The sequence below is a fragment of the Euleptes europaea genome, chromosome 4 (genome assembly GCF_029931775.1).
Source record: "Euleptes europaea isolate rEulEur1 chromosome 4, rEulEur1.hap1, whole genome shotgun sequence".
In the NCBI taxonomy this organism is placed as follows: domain Eukaryota; kingdom Metazoa; phylum Chordata; class Lepidosauria; order Squamata; family Sphaerodactylidae; genus Euleptes; species Euleptes europaea.
Genome location: NC_079315.1, coordinates 90,027,159 through 90,043,996, shown reverse-complemented (window position 1 = coordinate 90,043,996; position 16,838 = coordinate 90,027,159). Strand labels below are relative to the sequence as shown.

The 16,838-nt window shown below is 44.4% G+C and overlaps 1 protein-coding gene across 2 annotated transcripts in view; it reads right to left on the bottom strand.

Moving 5' to 3' along the window:
• Positions 1-16,838, bottom strand: part of IQGAP2 (IQ motif containing GTPase activating protein 2) — a 182,125-nt gene that overhangs the window by 16,810 nt on the left and 148,477 nt on the right. For both annotated transcript variants that reach the window (XM_056847959.1, XM_056847957.1), the window contains 7 exons: positions 10,315-10,464; positions 8,105-8,268; positions 7,316-7,540; positions 6,136-6,276; positions 5,704-5,788; positions 2,997-3,229; positions 1,008-1,140 (listed from right to left, as the gene is read on the bottom strand). In XM_056847959.1, coding sequence (XP_056703937.1) covers positions 1,008-1,140; positions 2,997-3,229; positions 5,704-5,788; positions 6,136-6,276; positions 7,316-7,540; positions 8,105-8,268; positions 10,315-10,464 — 1,131 coding nt within the window. The remainder of the gene's footprint in view (positions 1-1,007; positions 1,141-2,996; positions 3,230-5,703; positions 5,789-6,135; positions 6,277-7,315; positions 7,541-8,104; positions 8,269-10,314; positions 10,465-16,838) is intronic.

The window sequence follows — 16,838 nt, the reverse complement described above, 5'->3', positions numbered from 1 at the left end:
TCAGTCAGCTGTTTTGTAGCTTGGTGAAAGATGTATTTAAATACGCACATGATTATTTGGTACTCTTAAATAAAACAGTATGTAATGAAGTTCCTGGGGAAAAATGATTCTAGGAGTTTCATTGTGCGGCTGTTTTGAAAGGACCATATGGTACAAACCTAGGTTAAAAAGCCAAGGTTTAAGAAGTGGTATCCTGAAGTTCATCTGTTCCTGATCCAACACAAACAACTTGCAGGGTATCAGTATTACCCTAAATCATTGGTCGTCTATGATGCAACAGCAATTCTGAAACCCAGCTGGAGGATGTTATGTTATTTTTTCCAAAGGAAATGTCACTTTTCACAAAGGCAATGAGAAGCACTGTACACTCAGACACTGGACTCTTTGCAACACCCTTAAAATACTCCAGAACGAAGAGGAAATTGTCTGGATATTCAAACATTTCATCTTATGTACCACTTGGTCTGCTATACCTGGTTCCCTTTATAACACTCTAAGCTACTAAATAGTCTTAACAACAGTTAGATTGATCGAGCAAACAAACTCACCAATGGAGAAATTTAATTTCTAAAAAGGAATTGTTTCCAACTAGATTTGTGATATTTTTCAAGCCATAGCTATCTAACATATATATGTCATTCCAAATTAGAATACATAAATAAAGATTTAATAGAAAGTAGGCTTTGTGCAGGAGCCCCATGGAGCAGAGTGGTAAGCTGCAGTACTACAGTCCAAGCTCTGCTCACGACCTGAGTTCGATCCCGACGGAAGTGGGTTTCAGGTAGCCGGCTCAAGGTTGACTCAGCCTTCCATCCTTCCAAGGTCGGTAACATGAGTACCCAGCTTACTGGGTGTAAAGGGAAGATGACTGGGGAAGGCACTGGCAAACCACCCTGTAAACAAAAGTCTGCCTAGAAAACGTCAGGATGTGACGTCACCCCATGGGTCAGGAATGACCCGGTGCTTGCATAGGGGACCTTTACCTTTTTTAGGCTTTGTGCACTTACTGAATGAGTGTTGATAATTTCTTCAATAGATATATATATAACTGGCTTGCTGAGTGTCACCATGTCAGAATACTCATCAATATTGAATTTTTCTTCAGGTTCAGGAACAATACATGCCGTCTGAAAAAAATTCCTAAAGGAAGGGGAAAAAACACAATACTTTCCCAAAGGTAAGCAAACAACAGAGTTCCTCTAACCAACACCAGGTATTACAGTTTGTAAACCACTCCCCAGGCTTCTACATGTGCTGCTGCTGTAGCATCATTGTTCCAAAGCCTGCTGTGTGGTTCAGAATACACGGTATCCAACAGTGCATTGCTCTAATGCAAGCACTTACAGTGAACCCCATAGGGATTTCCATCTGCCAACCTCATGTACAAAATTGTGAACGAGATACGATCTCCACAGGTGCAGAAGGGTTTACACAGCCAACTTTCCTGGATGTTCTATGCAGGAAGTGTCCAATCTATATATTACACTGAAAAAGGTATCTCAGAGGAAGTAGTATCTTGATCACCCTTGACATTTTATATTTGTTCTGCAACTGATGACATTTAAACTGAAATTCAACACCCTAAACATGAATATACACATTATGTTTAAAAAGATTATACCAAATGAATATATTCTTTCCCTTTATTGCCAGTTAAGTTGAAGAAAAACGTTACTGGCTTACACTGAGTATGTTTGGTTAACTTCAAAGTGATTACATAAGAAAAACCCTGCTGGATCAGACCAGTGATCAGACCAGCATCCTCTCTCACACCAGTTACTATGGAGAGCAATATTACTATTAAAAGTTAAGCATCGAGGAAACAACTATACATTGGCAAGCATATTTGAAAATGTGGCAAAGGGCTCTAAAGCTGGCCACCTACCCTTAGCAGGTGCGTTTTACTGTGCTAGGTGAGCATGGTGGAAGAGGGTTGTTAACAAGCAGAACCGTGGCCAAGGCTGTATGTCCTAAGCTAGTAGCCTTCCTACGTCTCTAGTGACCTGCCCAGAGCCAGATGGATGTTGTGATGTAGTTAAGATGCCCTGAATTGATGAAAGGGCAGGGTGTAATTTTTTTAAGTAAATTAATACAATGCATCAGAATGAGGCAGTATTTAAGGAAGCTGGCCCAAAGTCTCCCCACTTGGCTCTTCCTAACTAGCCAAATACTACTGATGGCATTGAGTAGACAGACAGAAGGGAATAAGGAGCGAGGCAGAGATTTTCACTCCCCCCCATTGCTGATTAACTAGAAGGAAGAATCACTTGGAGTATATTATGTATTGGTAACTGCAGAGTGATTGTTATTAAAAAGCTAAAAATCTAGAATTAAGTACATACAGACAGGATCTTACAAACTGGCCAAATGCATTTACTCTAATGTATTTACTCACAACTTACAATTTCAAGCAAGAAAATCACACACACTGAAATATTTGGCCCTTGTAACACTAGCACAACAAACAGAGTGGCTATCAACTGAGCTAACATCCCAGCTATATAAAATATATTTCACTAAAGCTATTTTCATACAGCATCAATTACATTTCAGACACTAGAGAGTCATCTAGTGTTAGGGGCAAAGAGCACATTTTTCCCAAGCTATGTAAACAAAAATCTTTTCCTACCATTGTCTAAAGAAAGGACAGAGATAACAATATCACTCAGCTAGGAAGGAGTTGTATATAACTCCTGGCTGGGAAATACTTCTCTTATAAACAAACAGTGTGATGGTTAAGCTTGAAGAAACATAACCTTTATTATCACAATCACCAGAGTGGGATAATTTATTTTTAAATGTTAGAGTGAATAAATTAACACGTCTAGGTGGAAAAAAATGAGGTTTTTGATATATTCCCATAAAGGAAATCAATTTGAGTAAGTATTCTTCAGGAAGTAATCCTGAAATGATGTGCCGCCCACCTATAGAAGAGGCTCTGTACCATCATCTATTTGCCATACAGTTTACCCATTTGCTTCAGCACTAGCACAGACCTGAATTTCTCATACGTCTGAGAGAGGTAAGTGTTCATGGATGAGAGATGAGCGTTTTCTCCTTCAAAGAGATTGTTTGAGGCAGCGTGCTGTAGAACTTTGGCCACACAACCCAAATTCCTCCTCTGATCAGAGTGGATCTGGCCTCCGGCTGTCATGTCAATGATGTCAAAACCATCCGGGGCAACAATTGCTGGGTTCATGTACCGATAGTAGAGGAGATTCCCAACAATCTATAGGAGAGGGAGCATTTTCAGATTTTTCTCCTCTTTACAGTCTTCACCCCCCCAAAACTATCAATATTTCAATGAAATATGATTACAGAAACACAAGCAGATGATTTTCACCTATTCCATGGCAGCCCAAAATACACTCCAAAATGCTGCTCCTGGGGGACAGGGGCCTCCAGAAATACCTTGGAGGAATTGGAAATATCACCCCCGCCCCCATCCTTGCGCCCATGGAAATCTTGGCAGGATCCACACCAAAATCTAGTAAAAACTGTACTGGATCAAACATAGGAAGCGCATATCTTATAACCTGCCTAAAACGGCATGAATACTTTAGAGCAGTGTGTAATAGTATAGAGAAATTAATAAAGATACAAAATTCCCACGAATTCTTCCTAAATAGTTGTCTGACCATTTAGACTTTAGCTTCTCATGACATCTGAATGCAGCTATTGTGTCCCTATGGGACACAATATACTTGCATTTACACTGAGAGGAGTGGTAAGCAAAGTGGACTCATTTTACTTTCCCTGTTCTCATCCACATTTTACTGAACAGACTGAATTCAAAGCCTGCATACTTCTAAAACCAAGTGAATATTTCAGGCTTATTTGATTTTGAAGATGGCAGGAGAGAGACTGAGCAACTTACTTCAACAGATTGGTAATTCACTTTCATATTCTTTGAGACAAATGTAGGCGCAAAGCAATCTTATATTTTCTAAAAGTTTCATTACTTTAAAATGAGGCCCAGTGTTCTTTTCCAGGGACTACCGTTCCCTCAGCAAAATGCCCTTGATCAAACTAGCAGACCCAAACAACAGCTCTGAAGCGGCTTTAAAAAGAGCTGGAAATCTGATCACAGATCTCATATCCTACATCTAGTTTGGGCCCTTAACAGACCGCACATCTGCCAACCAGATATGATCATTTATGTAATGAATGTATTCCAAGAAGATTCTGTATCTCCTAAATACACCGTAGGGCTGTCAATTCGGTTTGTCCCGAACCAAAAAACAGCCGAATTTCCCCCGATTCGGCAATTTTCAGTTTGGGACGAACCGAATTCAAAAAAAGGCGGGAAAACGAAGAGCCGAATTCGGCGAGTTTGGGCAATCGCTGAATAAATTAGGCAGGTTTGGCGTTCCCCGAACCTGCCTTTTCCCGCCTTTAAAGACCCACTGCCCACTTTCCCAGGAGTCCTGGGATACTGGGCGGTGTGTCTTTAAACTGCTCCACGCTGCCAGCCCAGGCAGCAGTTTAAAGACCCCCCCGCCCTCTTCCAGGGACTCCTGGGAAAGCGGGTGGTGGGTCTTTGAACTGCTCCGCCAGCGTGGAGCAGTTTAAAGACCCCCCGCCCCCTTCAAGGGACTCCCGGGAAAGCGGGCGGTGGGTCTTTGAACTGCTCCACCAGCGTGGAGCAGTTTAAAGACCCCCCGCCCCCTTCAAGGGACTCCCAGGAAAGCAGGCAGAGGGTCTTTAAACTGCTCCGCGCTGCCTGGCAGCGCAGAGCAGTTTAAAGACCCCCGCCCGTCTTTATTTGGCCAAATTGATTCGTGCTGAATTTCCCAGATCCGAATCGGGGGAGTTCGGACTTTGGCATTTCCCAAATCAAAACGGGCCAAATTTTGCCAAATCCGAATTTTCCTGAATTTTTTTTTTAACAGCCCTAATACACCGGCACTTCAGATTGGACAAAATTTCATATTCTCACACTATACATACACATAAGCATCATAAAAACAAGGTTAGTAGAATAATATTTGTTCTAATGCTATTATGATCATAGACAAATTGATTTTTCAAACAGAATTCTAGCTGAACCACAACAAAACAAAACAAACTTATGAATCTATGAAGGCTATGCTGAGGTAGCAGCTTGCAGAACTAGGCATTAGATTCCTAGAAAAATTACATAGTTTGTTCCATTGTACTCTAGCACAGGAACAGCCATTGGTGATCTGTGACACTCCTAACCACAGTTATGAAGGGATTTGGATAAAGGTTCCTAGCATTTGTGGGGTCTGGAGACACAGAAGCTCAAAAGGAGCACACTGGGGAGGATGCTACAATCTTTTGTAAAAAGGGGGTGGGAGGGGGGGGGGGGGGGAGAGAGAGAAGAGAGAGAGAGAGAGAGAGAGAGAGAGAGAGAGAGAGAGAGAGAGAGAGAGAGAGAGAGAGAGAGAGAGAGAGAGAGAGAAGAGAGGAGAGAGAGAGAGAGAGGAGAGAGAGAGAGAGAGAGAGAGAGAGAGAGAGAGAGAGAGAGAGAGAGAGAGAGAGAGAGAGAGAGAAGCCTAAAACTGAATGCTTTCTGAGAAAGGATTCTCTAAAAACATATCTCCAAGCCTCTACATAACAAAACCTTGAGCACCTTCTTCCTATCCCTCTTGAGGCACCTTGTTACCCAATGCAAGAAACTTTCACTCTCAGCATCAAAATGAACAAACGAGAGGCTAACACGTCACCCTTGCAATCTACCTTTAATAGCTCATCTTCTGATGCATCTGGGAATTTCTCATGCAGCGAGTTCTTCAGAACTTTGGCTATATATCTCATTCCATAACTATATGTAAAACACATGAAAAAGGAAAATAATGGGTGAAAACAACTTATTCAAGTCAACCCAAAAGAAAAACAGAGAGAGAGCGCACACATATTGCTTTCTTAGAATCAACTAAACAAAACATGACAACATGAAAAAAAAAAGAAAAATATATAATATGTGTTTAGATGTAAACTATTTGGTTTTGGTGATACGGAGTAAATACTCCCCTCTGCTGGTGAACTGTCCTTGTAAATCAAAGCATACCATAGTTAAGGCTATCACTTAAATGAAGGAGATCCTGCTTTGAATTTTTTTAAAAAAATTGCATATAAAGTTCCAAAGTTTTCTTCAGTCCCCATACTTACGGCATTAAATTCAGAGAAGAAAAAATGGAAGCAAGAACTTTATCAGTTACTGCTCTGAGGCTCTGAATCGAGGACTCTAGTCGATTCACTACTTCAGGATGCATCAGTGCTTGTTCTGTTGTTACATCATAAGGTAACTTGCTACAAAAAAGAAACAAAAAAGTAAACAAGAATCATACTTTTAATGAGTTATAACATAGGGTTTGATGTCACCCCTGAAGAAAAGTTTAGATAAAATAATTTCTTATATTAATATAAAGAACAAAATCCAAAAGGGCACAGGGAGTTTTCATGTGCTTAAATGGGGGGCTTCTTCTGCCGCTATTTGATGCAGCAACTTGAATATCTGCTCCCAAGGACCAAATCACATTTTAAACAAAAGCACAGAAGGTATTTCCCCTTAGCTACTCAATCACTCCAGTAACGTCTGCATCCAGAACCACAAGATGGGCCAACAATATAGTTCTGAACCAACAAAACATTGCCCAACAAGTACAGAACACAACGTTTCAGAGGTACTATCCAATATGATTGCAGGTTAAAAGATTAAGATGTACACCTATACATACAGGTGAGAAGGAACCAAACATTTGGTTCTGCCAGGAGCTGATGCCAAGGAGAAAATACAGGGTACACCCATGGAGATTATCTAGATCCTAGCCAAAATATGTTTTTAAATAAATTTCTTCCCAGATGTATTTTAATGATTTACCAGCACAGTTTTGAGTACATGCTGCTTTTACACACACACACACACACACACACACACACACACACACACACACACACACACACACACACACACACGAACCTTTATTGGTATAATACTGCTTTTCCAATATTGAAGCAACATATCTACAAATATCTTCAATCAGAAGGCAATGGAATTTTACAGCAGCTAGTGAGTCTGTGACTTTGAATAAAATTAAGTGTTCCATGGGAAAGTGTCAGCCAAGTCACTGGGGGAATGGGTGGGAGGTAGTTGGGAATTTCCTGCCCTGTGCAGAGGGTTGGACTAGATCACCCTGGTGGTCCCTACCAATGCTATGATTCTGTGTCAAATAAAATGAAACATATTTCAGATTTTTTTTTTATGTGGTAAGAGTAACCTAAAGGTAATGACTCTCCCTCAGATGGAGCCTTAAAGATACTGAAAATTAATCCCAGTTGTTGTACTTACCTGGCTTCTCCAGTTTGCATTTCTAATTGGTTTACCCATGCCTTGTATACTTCCACAGGACTTGTGTTGATGGCTAAGGATTTGTCATCCATGATATCTTTCACCACTGGTGCCAACAGATGTCGCAGAGTGTTCTGTCCTCTGGCACTTCGATTAAAGCTTACAACCATCTTGATGACTGTAGGATTCCCAGTGACGATATCTTGAATCTGGTCTACTTTGGAACTGTAGTAGAGAAAATCACTAGTTGTATTCCAATGGAAAATATTACTTTTAAATATCATATGACAAGCATTGTTGCTTTTAGCTGTTTTTTTGTTAATTCATTAGAAATCTGTTTTTCCTTTCATTTGCAATTAGCTCTTTTTAAAGTGCACTATTCTGTTCAACATAAAGTAGACTGAAAGAATAAGATTTCTTAAAATTGAAATATAGAAATATGGCTAAATGAATAAGATCAGTTGCTTGTGAAAAAAATAATTCCATTAGGATTTACAATGGGATTCTGCAAGTCTGCTCTAGTTGAATCTATAAAAACACTCTGGGTTGGGTTCAAAAGTGTCCTCCTGCGAACAACAGCAGTCTTTTCACAAAGGGAACAGCACCTTTGGATCCAATGTCATATGACTAGTAACTAACGTGCAATGGTTTACCTTTGCCTACCTGCTCTGAAAACCCAGAATAGCCATAAAAAGTGTAAAACCTGGCAATTTTGGTCGAGCAGATGGAACAATAACTTCCTGACAAGAAAGCTGAATGTGGGGACTTTGGTTCATTTAATATACACACTTTATTTCTTCTTCTAGAGCAGTCTTGAAGAGCTTCAGTAGCAAGTATTCTTCTCGCTGATTAGAGGCATAGTTGTACAGTGTGAAGATAACTGTATCCATAAACTTGGTGGATTTATTCTGGGGCATCTGGAAGATCAGCTTTGCCAGGTAAGTTGGGTTAGTCTATGGAAAGAATATGAGAATGAGAGTGAATTCACATTAATGAATATGTTCAAGTTTTGCACTACCTACTTTATCAGCACCAAAACCCCAGAAGAATATGCAATATACTTCCAATTCAAGCTTGTGATTGAAAACTTGTTTACAGAGGGACTGTAGGTACCACAGAAAAGGCACTAAAATACTCTGCTATAGATAAAGCAGAACTCTATGGTTTCTTTCCACAGCCATGACTAAATGAACAAGATTAGTTGCAGTTCACGAACAGATGTCAGTCAATATTTCCTTGCAAGACACTGGGTTGTATCTGTCAAAGTGCAGAAGGCCCCTTAACAGATGCCGATCTTCTCCTTTTTCCCCTGCCCCTAAGCAGGTCTTTTTGACACCACCGGAAAGGTGATTTCCAGGGTCGTGTGTCCCACATGGACTGAAAGCCATGCATAGGGACTGCACTGAGGAGAAAGAAGTAAAATAGCCCTTTCCACCTCTTTCACCCACAGAGTTACACTGATGAAAGAATGAAGGCAATTTTTCTTCTTTCTCCCTTCTCATTGTGGCTCCCTAGTGTGGTGTAGTGGTTAAGAGCGGTGGACTCTAATCTGGTGAACTGGGTTTGATTCCCCACTCCTACACATGAAGCCTGCTGGGTGAGCTTGGGCTAGACACAGTTCTCTGTGAACTCTCTCAGTTCCCCATACCTCACAAGATGTCTGTTGTGGGGAAGGGAAGGTGATTGTAAGCCAGTTTGAGACTCCTTAAAGGTCAAGAAAATCAGGGTATAAAAACCAACTCTTCTTCTTCACTGTAGCTGTTAGTTCACATGGGTCCTAAAACCCTAAGCCTCAACTTTTCTGGGATTGGAAAGGACTACTTGGGGGCACGGATAGAGAGATCCATAGATCCAACCCATTAAGTTAATTTTTACAATACTGAAAATTCACTTATGAACAAAGTAAGGTTAGTGCAAAGCTGCCGAATGTAAATAGGTTGCAGGCCTTTCCCCATCCATGTGCCCAGGAGTCACACCCATAATTTCAGTCAGCTTTGATGAGAGGGGCCCACGAATCAGATTCTAAAAATATTCCTTCCCCAACCACCCTCAATATGCCACCCTTCCACACTGTGTCTCTTTACCAGCACTGCCCCATGCAAGGCCTTACCACCCACTTGCAGTTTACAACCCTGCCGCACTGTCCCATATGTTCTGGAACTTGAGAAGATTTTTGCTGGAACAGCCATGTCTCTCCTCTCCTGAGAGACTACACATTCCTTTAATCAAAGTCCCTTTCTAGTGACCAGAATCATTCTATTTCTTGATGGCAAAGACTGGCAAATTACAGATTCCACCTATCTTGACACCTGCATTCCTAATTTAAATGTAATTTGAGGGGAAGTTGATGCTGTGTCAGGCAAAAGCAGCCACTGATAGTTGCCAAGGACACAGCCTTGCCAAGGACATAGTTTCTTTGTGCTGAAACTATTTTCTGTGCCTGGAATGTGGCAACAGAATCATAAACCACACACTATGGACCAAAGAAATTGATAAACTCCCCTGAGCCTTACGTCTAACAAACTTGCGCTGTCTTCAAAGTAACATAAGCTCAAGTTTTCATCATTGAACAGCTTTTATATCCTTTATATTGTACCAATAAGTGTTATAAGTGAATGCGAACTGATGGTGTTATACCAGCACTGGTATAATTTGTGGTTATAGTTAGCAACCACAACATAGCACAACTTGTGAAAATAGAAACTTGGAAACTTCCAGGTGGGAGACAAGTTGTCAATTAAAAAACAACAAGAATATTGTCGAAGGCTTTCACGGTCAGAGTTCATCGGTTCTTGTGGGTTATCCGGGCTGTGTAACCGTGGTCTTGGTATTTTCTTTCCTGACGTTTCGCCAGCAGCTGTGGCAGGCATCTTCAGAGGAGTAACACTGAAGGACAGTGTCTCAGTGTCAAGTGTGTCACATACCAAGACCACGGTTACACAGCCCGGATAACCCACAAGAACCAAACAACAAGAATCTTCAGAAATGCAACAACTCACTTGGAGAAGGTAAAACAAGTGCTGATAGGCCTCCAACTTCTTCCTCCTCTCTTTGCTCAATCCTTTGATGCCCTGCTTCTCCCCAGTCACCATCTCTTCTGCTTGGTTTTTGGTTTTTTTGTTCAGCTTCTTGCTGTGTGACACTACGTCCTGTAAATACAATTGAGAATGCCAGAGAATACATGCAAATATTAAGGTAAATGAAAACTGCAATACATGCAAATATTAAGGTAAATGAAACTGCTGTTCCACCAGCACCCGAAGTAGTATGGGGACAGAGGGAGGAAGAATCAGTATCTGGTATGACCAACCATGGCTCAAGATACTGCAATTTTATGCAGTCTTCTGTTTAGAGAAGAAAAGAATGGCACAGAATATGAAATTATCTATATCATACCATGTTCTTATAACGCTTGCTTGAGTTCTCTTAGTTTTGGAATCCCTACTACATTAGCCTGAAATAACTGAAATAGAAACTTGCTTCATGGGAAACAAGAAATATACATTAAGTAGAACTTCGAGCTCTTTGTTAAAAGTACCAACATACTCTATTAAATATTTTTCCTCTATTATAGCCAAGGGATATAATAGGGTTCCCCAACACGGTACCTAAGGGCACCATGGCACCTGCCAGTACTTCCCCTTGTGCCGGCCAAGCTTTCCAGAAAGTGGGTGGGGCCATTTATTTATTGTAATTCAAATGAAATAGTTTTCCATGACTGCAATAGCAGCTGCAACCACTGGAGGACCAGGAGGACTTCTGAGAATGTGTAGTTTCCTAAATTAGTGTGTGGTTCCTTTCCCCCTTCAGGCTTTCCTTCATTGCTTTTCATTCTTCTTTCTCTTCCTTATTCCCTTTCTCCCCTGCTCGGGCTTTCTTTCCTTTCTTTTTATTCCCCTTCTGCAATACTTTTGCAACGTGAGAAGGGAAGTAGCGTGGTTGGCTCAGCGTCTTGCAGCAGCCATTTTGGGGTGGAGGTCACAACCTCCTCTCAAAATTCCAAAGATGCCCCCAGGCTCAAAAAGGTTGCGGACCCCTGGCATGTATCATCACACGGACTGCAATCCAGTGCTCAACTGATTATATAGGCCCTTCATTAAATGTAAAGGAGGAGGAGTAAAATACAAACTTTATAATTTGTAAATGACTGGCTAATTATAACCAATTATGAGGAACTTTTCTGCAGGAGAAAGGTTGGGGTAAACTATTTTCTTGCAGTTGTAGGAAGCCTCATACTGGGGACTCTAGCTGCCTATGCAATCCCTCTCACCACTTTGTCCCTGGGCTCTGACCCTGTCCCTCCTCAAAGACAAATATTCCTTACTGGTAAGAGATAGCTGGAAGTAGTCAAGCCTCTTAATGGTTCTCTTCCTAAGGAACCTTTGAATCAGGAAGCTTAAACTGACCAGGAAAAGGCTTCTGTAAAAGAATGGTGACCAAGGGGGTGCTCTGGTTGATATCACAGTTCAAGTTTAGTACTGGCACACTCCCTTTTTTGGGTGCTGATACCTCCTTCCCTGTTTTCTGGGGGCCTATCTAGAAAAAAGTATGGGACTTTAGTAAGTAGTGAGATGGGATTAGTCTTACTTTGCAAATCACCACTCTTGGAAAAGCAGCAATTGGGAAAAGCAGCAATGGGGAAACTGACTGGTTTAATCTGGTCTAGGCTTGGGATATGTGTGTGTGTGCATGCGCACGCAAAGCCAATCAAGCACAGCTATAAAAAAAACCCATTAATGAAATAGGTATAGGGAAAGACAGAAAATATCATGGGTTTAGGACATCATGGGAAAGCTTTTATCTTTAAACAGTACAATGTTTTTATTTATTTATTTATTATTTCCATTTGTTACCCCGCTCTTCCCGGCCAAAGCCAGGCTCAGAGTGGCTTACAGAATATAAAAGTCATATTAATCAATAAAAGCATTAAAACATTTTAAAATAGCCCTATAAAAGCATAATCATTATACTAATTTACCTAGGAGCCTCTAACAAACGAGTCACAATGCAACAACCCAGCTAGGCGAGCAGATGGAATAAAAGGTGTTAACCACAATGGGAAGGTTAGGGAGGGCAGTCTTTATATATAGGAACCGTAGCTGGCCTCAACCATAAGCCTGGCAGAATAGCTCTGTTTTACAGGCCCTGTGGAACTCTTTGAGGTCCCACAGGGCCCTGGTCTCGCTAGCGAGGCTATTCCACCAGGCAGAAGCCAGAGCAAAGAAAGCCCTGGCCCTGGTCAATAGGGCTATTGAAAAAAAAATTGGTAAAATTTGGATTCGGCAAAATTTGGCCTGTTTTGATTCGGGAAATGCCAAAGTCCTAACTCCTCCAATTCGGATCCGTGGAATTCAGCGCGAGATTCAGAGTTCGGGGGGAAATTCGGCGGGCTCCGGGGAGGGTATGTTTAGAGGTAGAGGTCCCAAACTCTCAGTGTAGCTTGAGGGGACCCTTCTTGCAAGAACCCCCATGTTTTGTGATGATTGGGGCAGGGGGTCCTGAATTATGGGGCCCGGAAGTGGCCCCCCATCTGCCCATTGCAATAAAGTCATTACAAACACATTTGCGGCTTTCCGTGGCTCTGGGGGGAGCTTTTTGGAGGTAGAGGTCCCAAACTTTCACTGTAGCTTGAGGGGGACCCTTTTTGAGGGGGACCCATTCTTAATGTGCATCTTTATTCCATTCCCTCATTGGAATAAAGCCATAAAACACAGTCGCGGCTTTCCGCGGCTCCGTGGCGGGACATTTTTGGAGGTAGAGGTCCCAAAATTTCAGCGTAGCTTCAGGGGACCCTTCTTGCAAGAACCCCCAAGTTTTGTGAAGATTGGGTCATGGGGTCCGAAATTATGGGGCCCGGAAGGGGTCCCCCCATTCTTAATGTGCATCTTTATTCCATTCCCTCATTGGAATAAAGTCATAAAGCACAGTTGCGGCTTTCCGCAGCTCCATGGTGGGGCATTTTTGGAGGTAGAGGTCCCAAAATTTCAGCGTAGCTTGAGGGGACCCTTCTTGCAAGAACCCCCAAGTTTTATGAAGATTGGGTCACGGGGTCTGAAATTATGGGGCCCAGAAGGGGTCCTCCGCATCCTTAATGTGCATCTTTATTCCATTCCCTCATAGGAATAAATCCATAAAGGCCCCCCTCAAACCAGTATGGCTCGGCCCCAAATGGGAAAAAAACCAAGGAGGAGGAGGCATGGGTGCCAAGCGGCGCCGGGGAGAGACTCACGCAAGCCGGACCATCGCACTCAACCCCAGGCTAGGGGCAAAAAATAAAAGCAGAGCACAGCACACACTCCCACAGAGGCGAGCGGGAACCCCCCCCAGGCAGAACAAGCGAAACCCCCCCTCTCAAACCAGTATGACTCGGCCCCAAATGGGAAAAAAACTAAGGAGGAGGAGGCGTGGGTGCTGAGCGGCGCTGGGGAGAGACTCACACAAGCCGCACTGTCGCACTCAACCCTAGGCTAGGGGCAAAAAACAAAAGCACAGCACAGCACACACTCCCACAGAGGCGAGTGGGAACCTCCCCCGGGCAGAACGGGAGAAAGCCCCCCCCCCTCAAACCAGTACGGCTCGGCTCAACCCCAAACAGGAAAAAAACCAAGGAGGAGGAGGCGCGGGTGCCGAGCGGAGAGAGACTTGCTAACCACCGCACAGACTCAACTTTAAACTTTAAAAGCAGAACACACACTCCCGCAGAGGCGAGCAGGCACACACCCCTCGGCAGAACGGGCAAAGCCCCCCCTCAAACCAGTACGGCTCGGCTCAACCTCAAATGGGAAAAAAGCCAAGGAGGAGGAGGCGTGGGTGCCGAGTGGAGAGAGACTCGCTAGCCGCCACACAGACTCAACTTTAAACTTTAAAAGCAGAACACACACTCCCGCAGAGGCGAGTGGGCACACCCCCTCGGCAGAATGGGCGAAAGCCCCCTTTGGCTTCCCCTCCACCCACAGAAACTGCTCTCCCCCAACACATATACACAGACTCTGCTCCCCCCCCCCACACACACAGGAGAAAAGGTATAGAGAAAAAACCCCAAAATCAAACTGTGTGGATGTCTTACAGCAGGAGCACGGAGGAGAAGTAAATCCAATCCTTTTCCGGTAAGCACCAGCAGCTCGGCCCAGTCAGGAATCTGATCTCTAAGCAGCACCGCCACCAAATTGGAAGGCAATGAATACAGTCGGGATGGGAGGGGAGGGACGGGAGTTTTTAGACTCTTCTCCTGGCCATTTCAAAAGTGAGAATCCCTGCTCTGATTGGCCAGGAGAAGACCCAGCTTGGCCACCATTGGCAGCGGGAGAACGCTGCTTACTAACTGACAATTATGCTGCTGATTCTGAGCCCCCGAATTTGCCGAATTTATTCAGCGCGCCCTGAACTCGCCGAATTTGGCTCGTTGTTTTCCCGCCTTTTTTTGAATTCAGTTCCATCCGAACTGGAAACCGCCGAATCGGGGGAAATTTGACTGTTTTTCGGTTCGGGACGAACCGAATCGACAGCCCTACTGGTCAAGGCTAGCCGGACACTCTTCGGGCCGGGGACCACTAAAAGACTGTTATTAGCTGAACGAAGAGTCCTCTGGGGAACATATCTGCGGTCCCGCAGATACGAAGGTCCCAGACTGTGAAAGGCTTTAAAGGTAATAACCAGCACCTTGAATCTGACCCGATATTCCAGCTGGAGCCAGTGCAGCTGTTTAAGCACTGGCGTGATATGAGCCCACGACGAGGACCCAGTAAGCAGCCTTGCTGCGGCATTTTGTACCAGCCGAAGTTTTCGAGTCAGCCTTAAGGGCAGCCCTATGTAGAGCGAATTACAGTAGTCTAGCCTGGAGGTGACCATTGCATGGATCACTGTAGCTAAGTCGGGGCAGGAGAGATAAGGCACCAACTGCCGGGCCTGGTGGAGATGGAAAAAAGCCGACCGGGCGGCAGCTGTGACCTGGGCCTCCATAGATAAGGAGGCATCCAAGGTCACACCCAGGCTCCTGACAGCGAGCACAGGTGTTAGCGGCACGCCGTCAAGAGCCGGGAGTCGGCACCCCGCCCCAAGGCCGCCCCGGCTGAGCCACAGGACCTCCGTCTTCGATGGATTTAACTTCAGCCAGCTTTGCCTCAACCACCCAGTCACGGCAACCAAGCACCTGGCCAGTGTGTCTGGGGCAGAGTCTGGATGGCCGTCCATCAACAGATAAAGCTGGGTGTCATCAGCGTACTGATAACATCCCAACCTGAAACTCTGGACAAGCTGGGCAACAGAACGCATGTAGATGTTAAATAACATAGGGGAGAGGACTGGACCTTGCAGCACCCCACACACCAAAAGACGCCGCTGCGACACCTCTTCCCCTAGCGTCATTCTCTGTCCCTGACCACGGAGAAAAGAGCTCAGCCATTGAAGGGCTAAGCCCCGGATCCCAATGTCGGCGAGACGATGGTCTAGAAGATCATGATCGACCACGTCGAAGGCTGCTGATAGATCCAATAATATCAGCAGCCCCGCCCCACCCCGATCCAGCTGTTGAAGGAGATCATCTGTGAGGGCGACCAGAGCTGTCTCCGCCCCATGGCCAGGGTGGAAGCTTCATCCAGGAAGACCTGGAGCTGCTCGGCCGCTGCTCTCTCAACTACCTTTCCCAGGTACGCAAGATTGGACACTGGGCAGTAGTTGGCAAGATCCCTCGGATCTAATGAGGGCTTCTTTAAGAGCGGACGCACCACAGCCTCCTTTAAACCCCCTGGGAAGGTCCAGGTGTCAAAGGACACATTGATAATCTCTCCCAGGGGCCCCCACACCACCTCCTGGGAGGCCTTGAGCAACCAGGAGGGACACGGGTCCAAGAGGCAAGTGGTGGGCCTTACAGCCATCAGGACTCTGTCGACATCGTCTGGAGAAAGCCGGTCGAAATGGTCCAATATTGGACCAGAAGACAGGCAAGGGGCCTCCAGTTCCCTTGCTGTATCAAAGTTGGCCGGGAGATGACAAAACTTTATCCGCAAAAAAGCTCGAAAAAGCCTTGCAGCTATGGGTCAAATTTTGATTTAAATTTGGCAGTTCCCCTATTAGGGACGTTAATGAACTAATAACTCTAAATAATTGTGCCAGGCAAGAGCTAGCAGATGCAATTTCAGCTGCATAGTAGTTTTTTTTAGCAGCTTTCATTGCCACCTCATAGGCTTTCATAAACGTCCTATAAGATGTTCTTGCAGCCTCGTCACGAGTTCGCTGCCATACTCGCTCTAGCTGTCTAAGCTCTCGCTTCATACTCCTGAGTCTCTCAGTAAACCACGGGGCCCAGTTTCTGCGAGGGCGAAGAGGGTGTCGGGGAGCGATCTCGTCAATGGCCATGGAGAGTCGGCTATGCCAGTCCTCCACAAGCACATCAAGAGAATTGCCAGGAGGAACAGGATCCCGCAGAGCCCTCTGGAATCCAGTCGGATCCATGAGTCTCCGCGGGCGAGCATAAGTCAGCTCGCTGCCCAAACAGGGAGGAAGCAGGAAGTCAATCCGAGCCTTC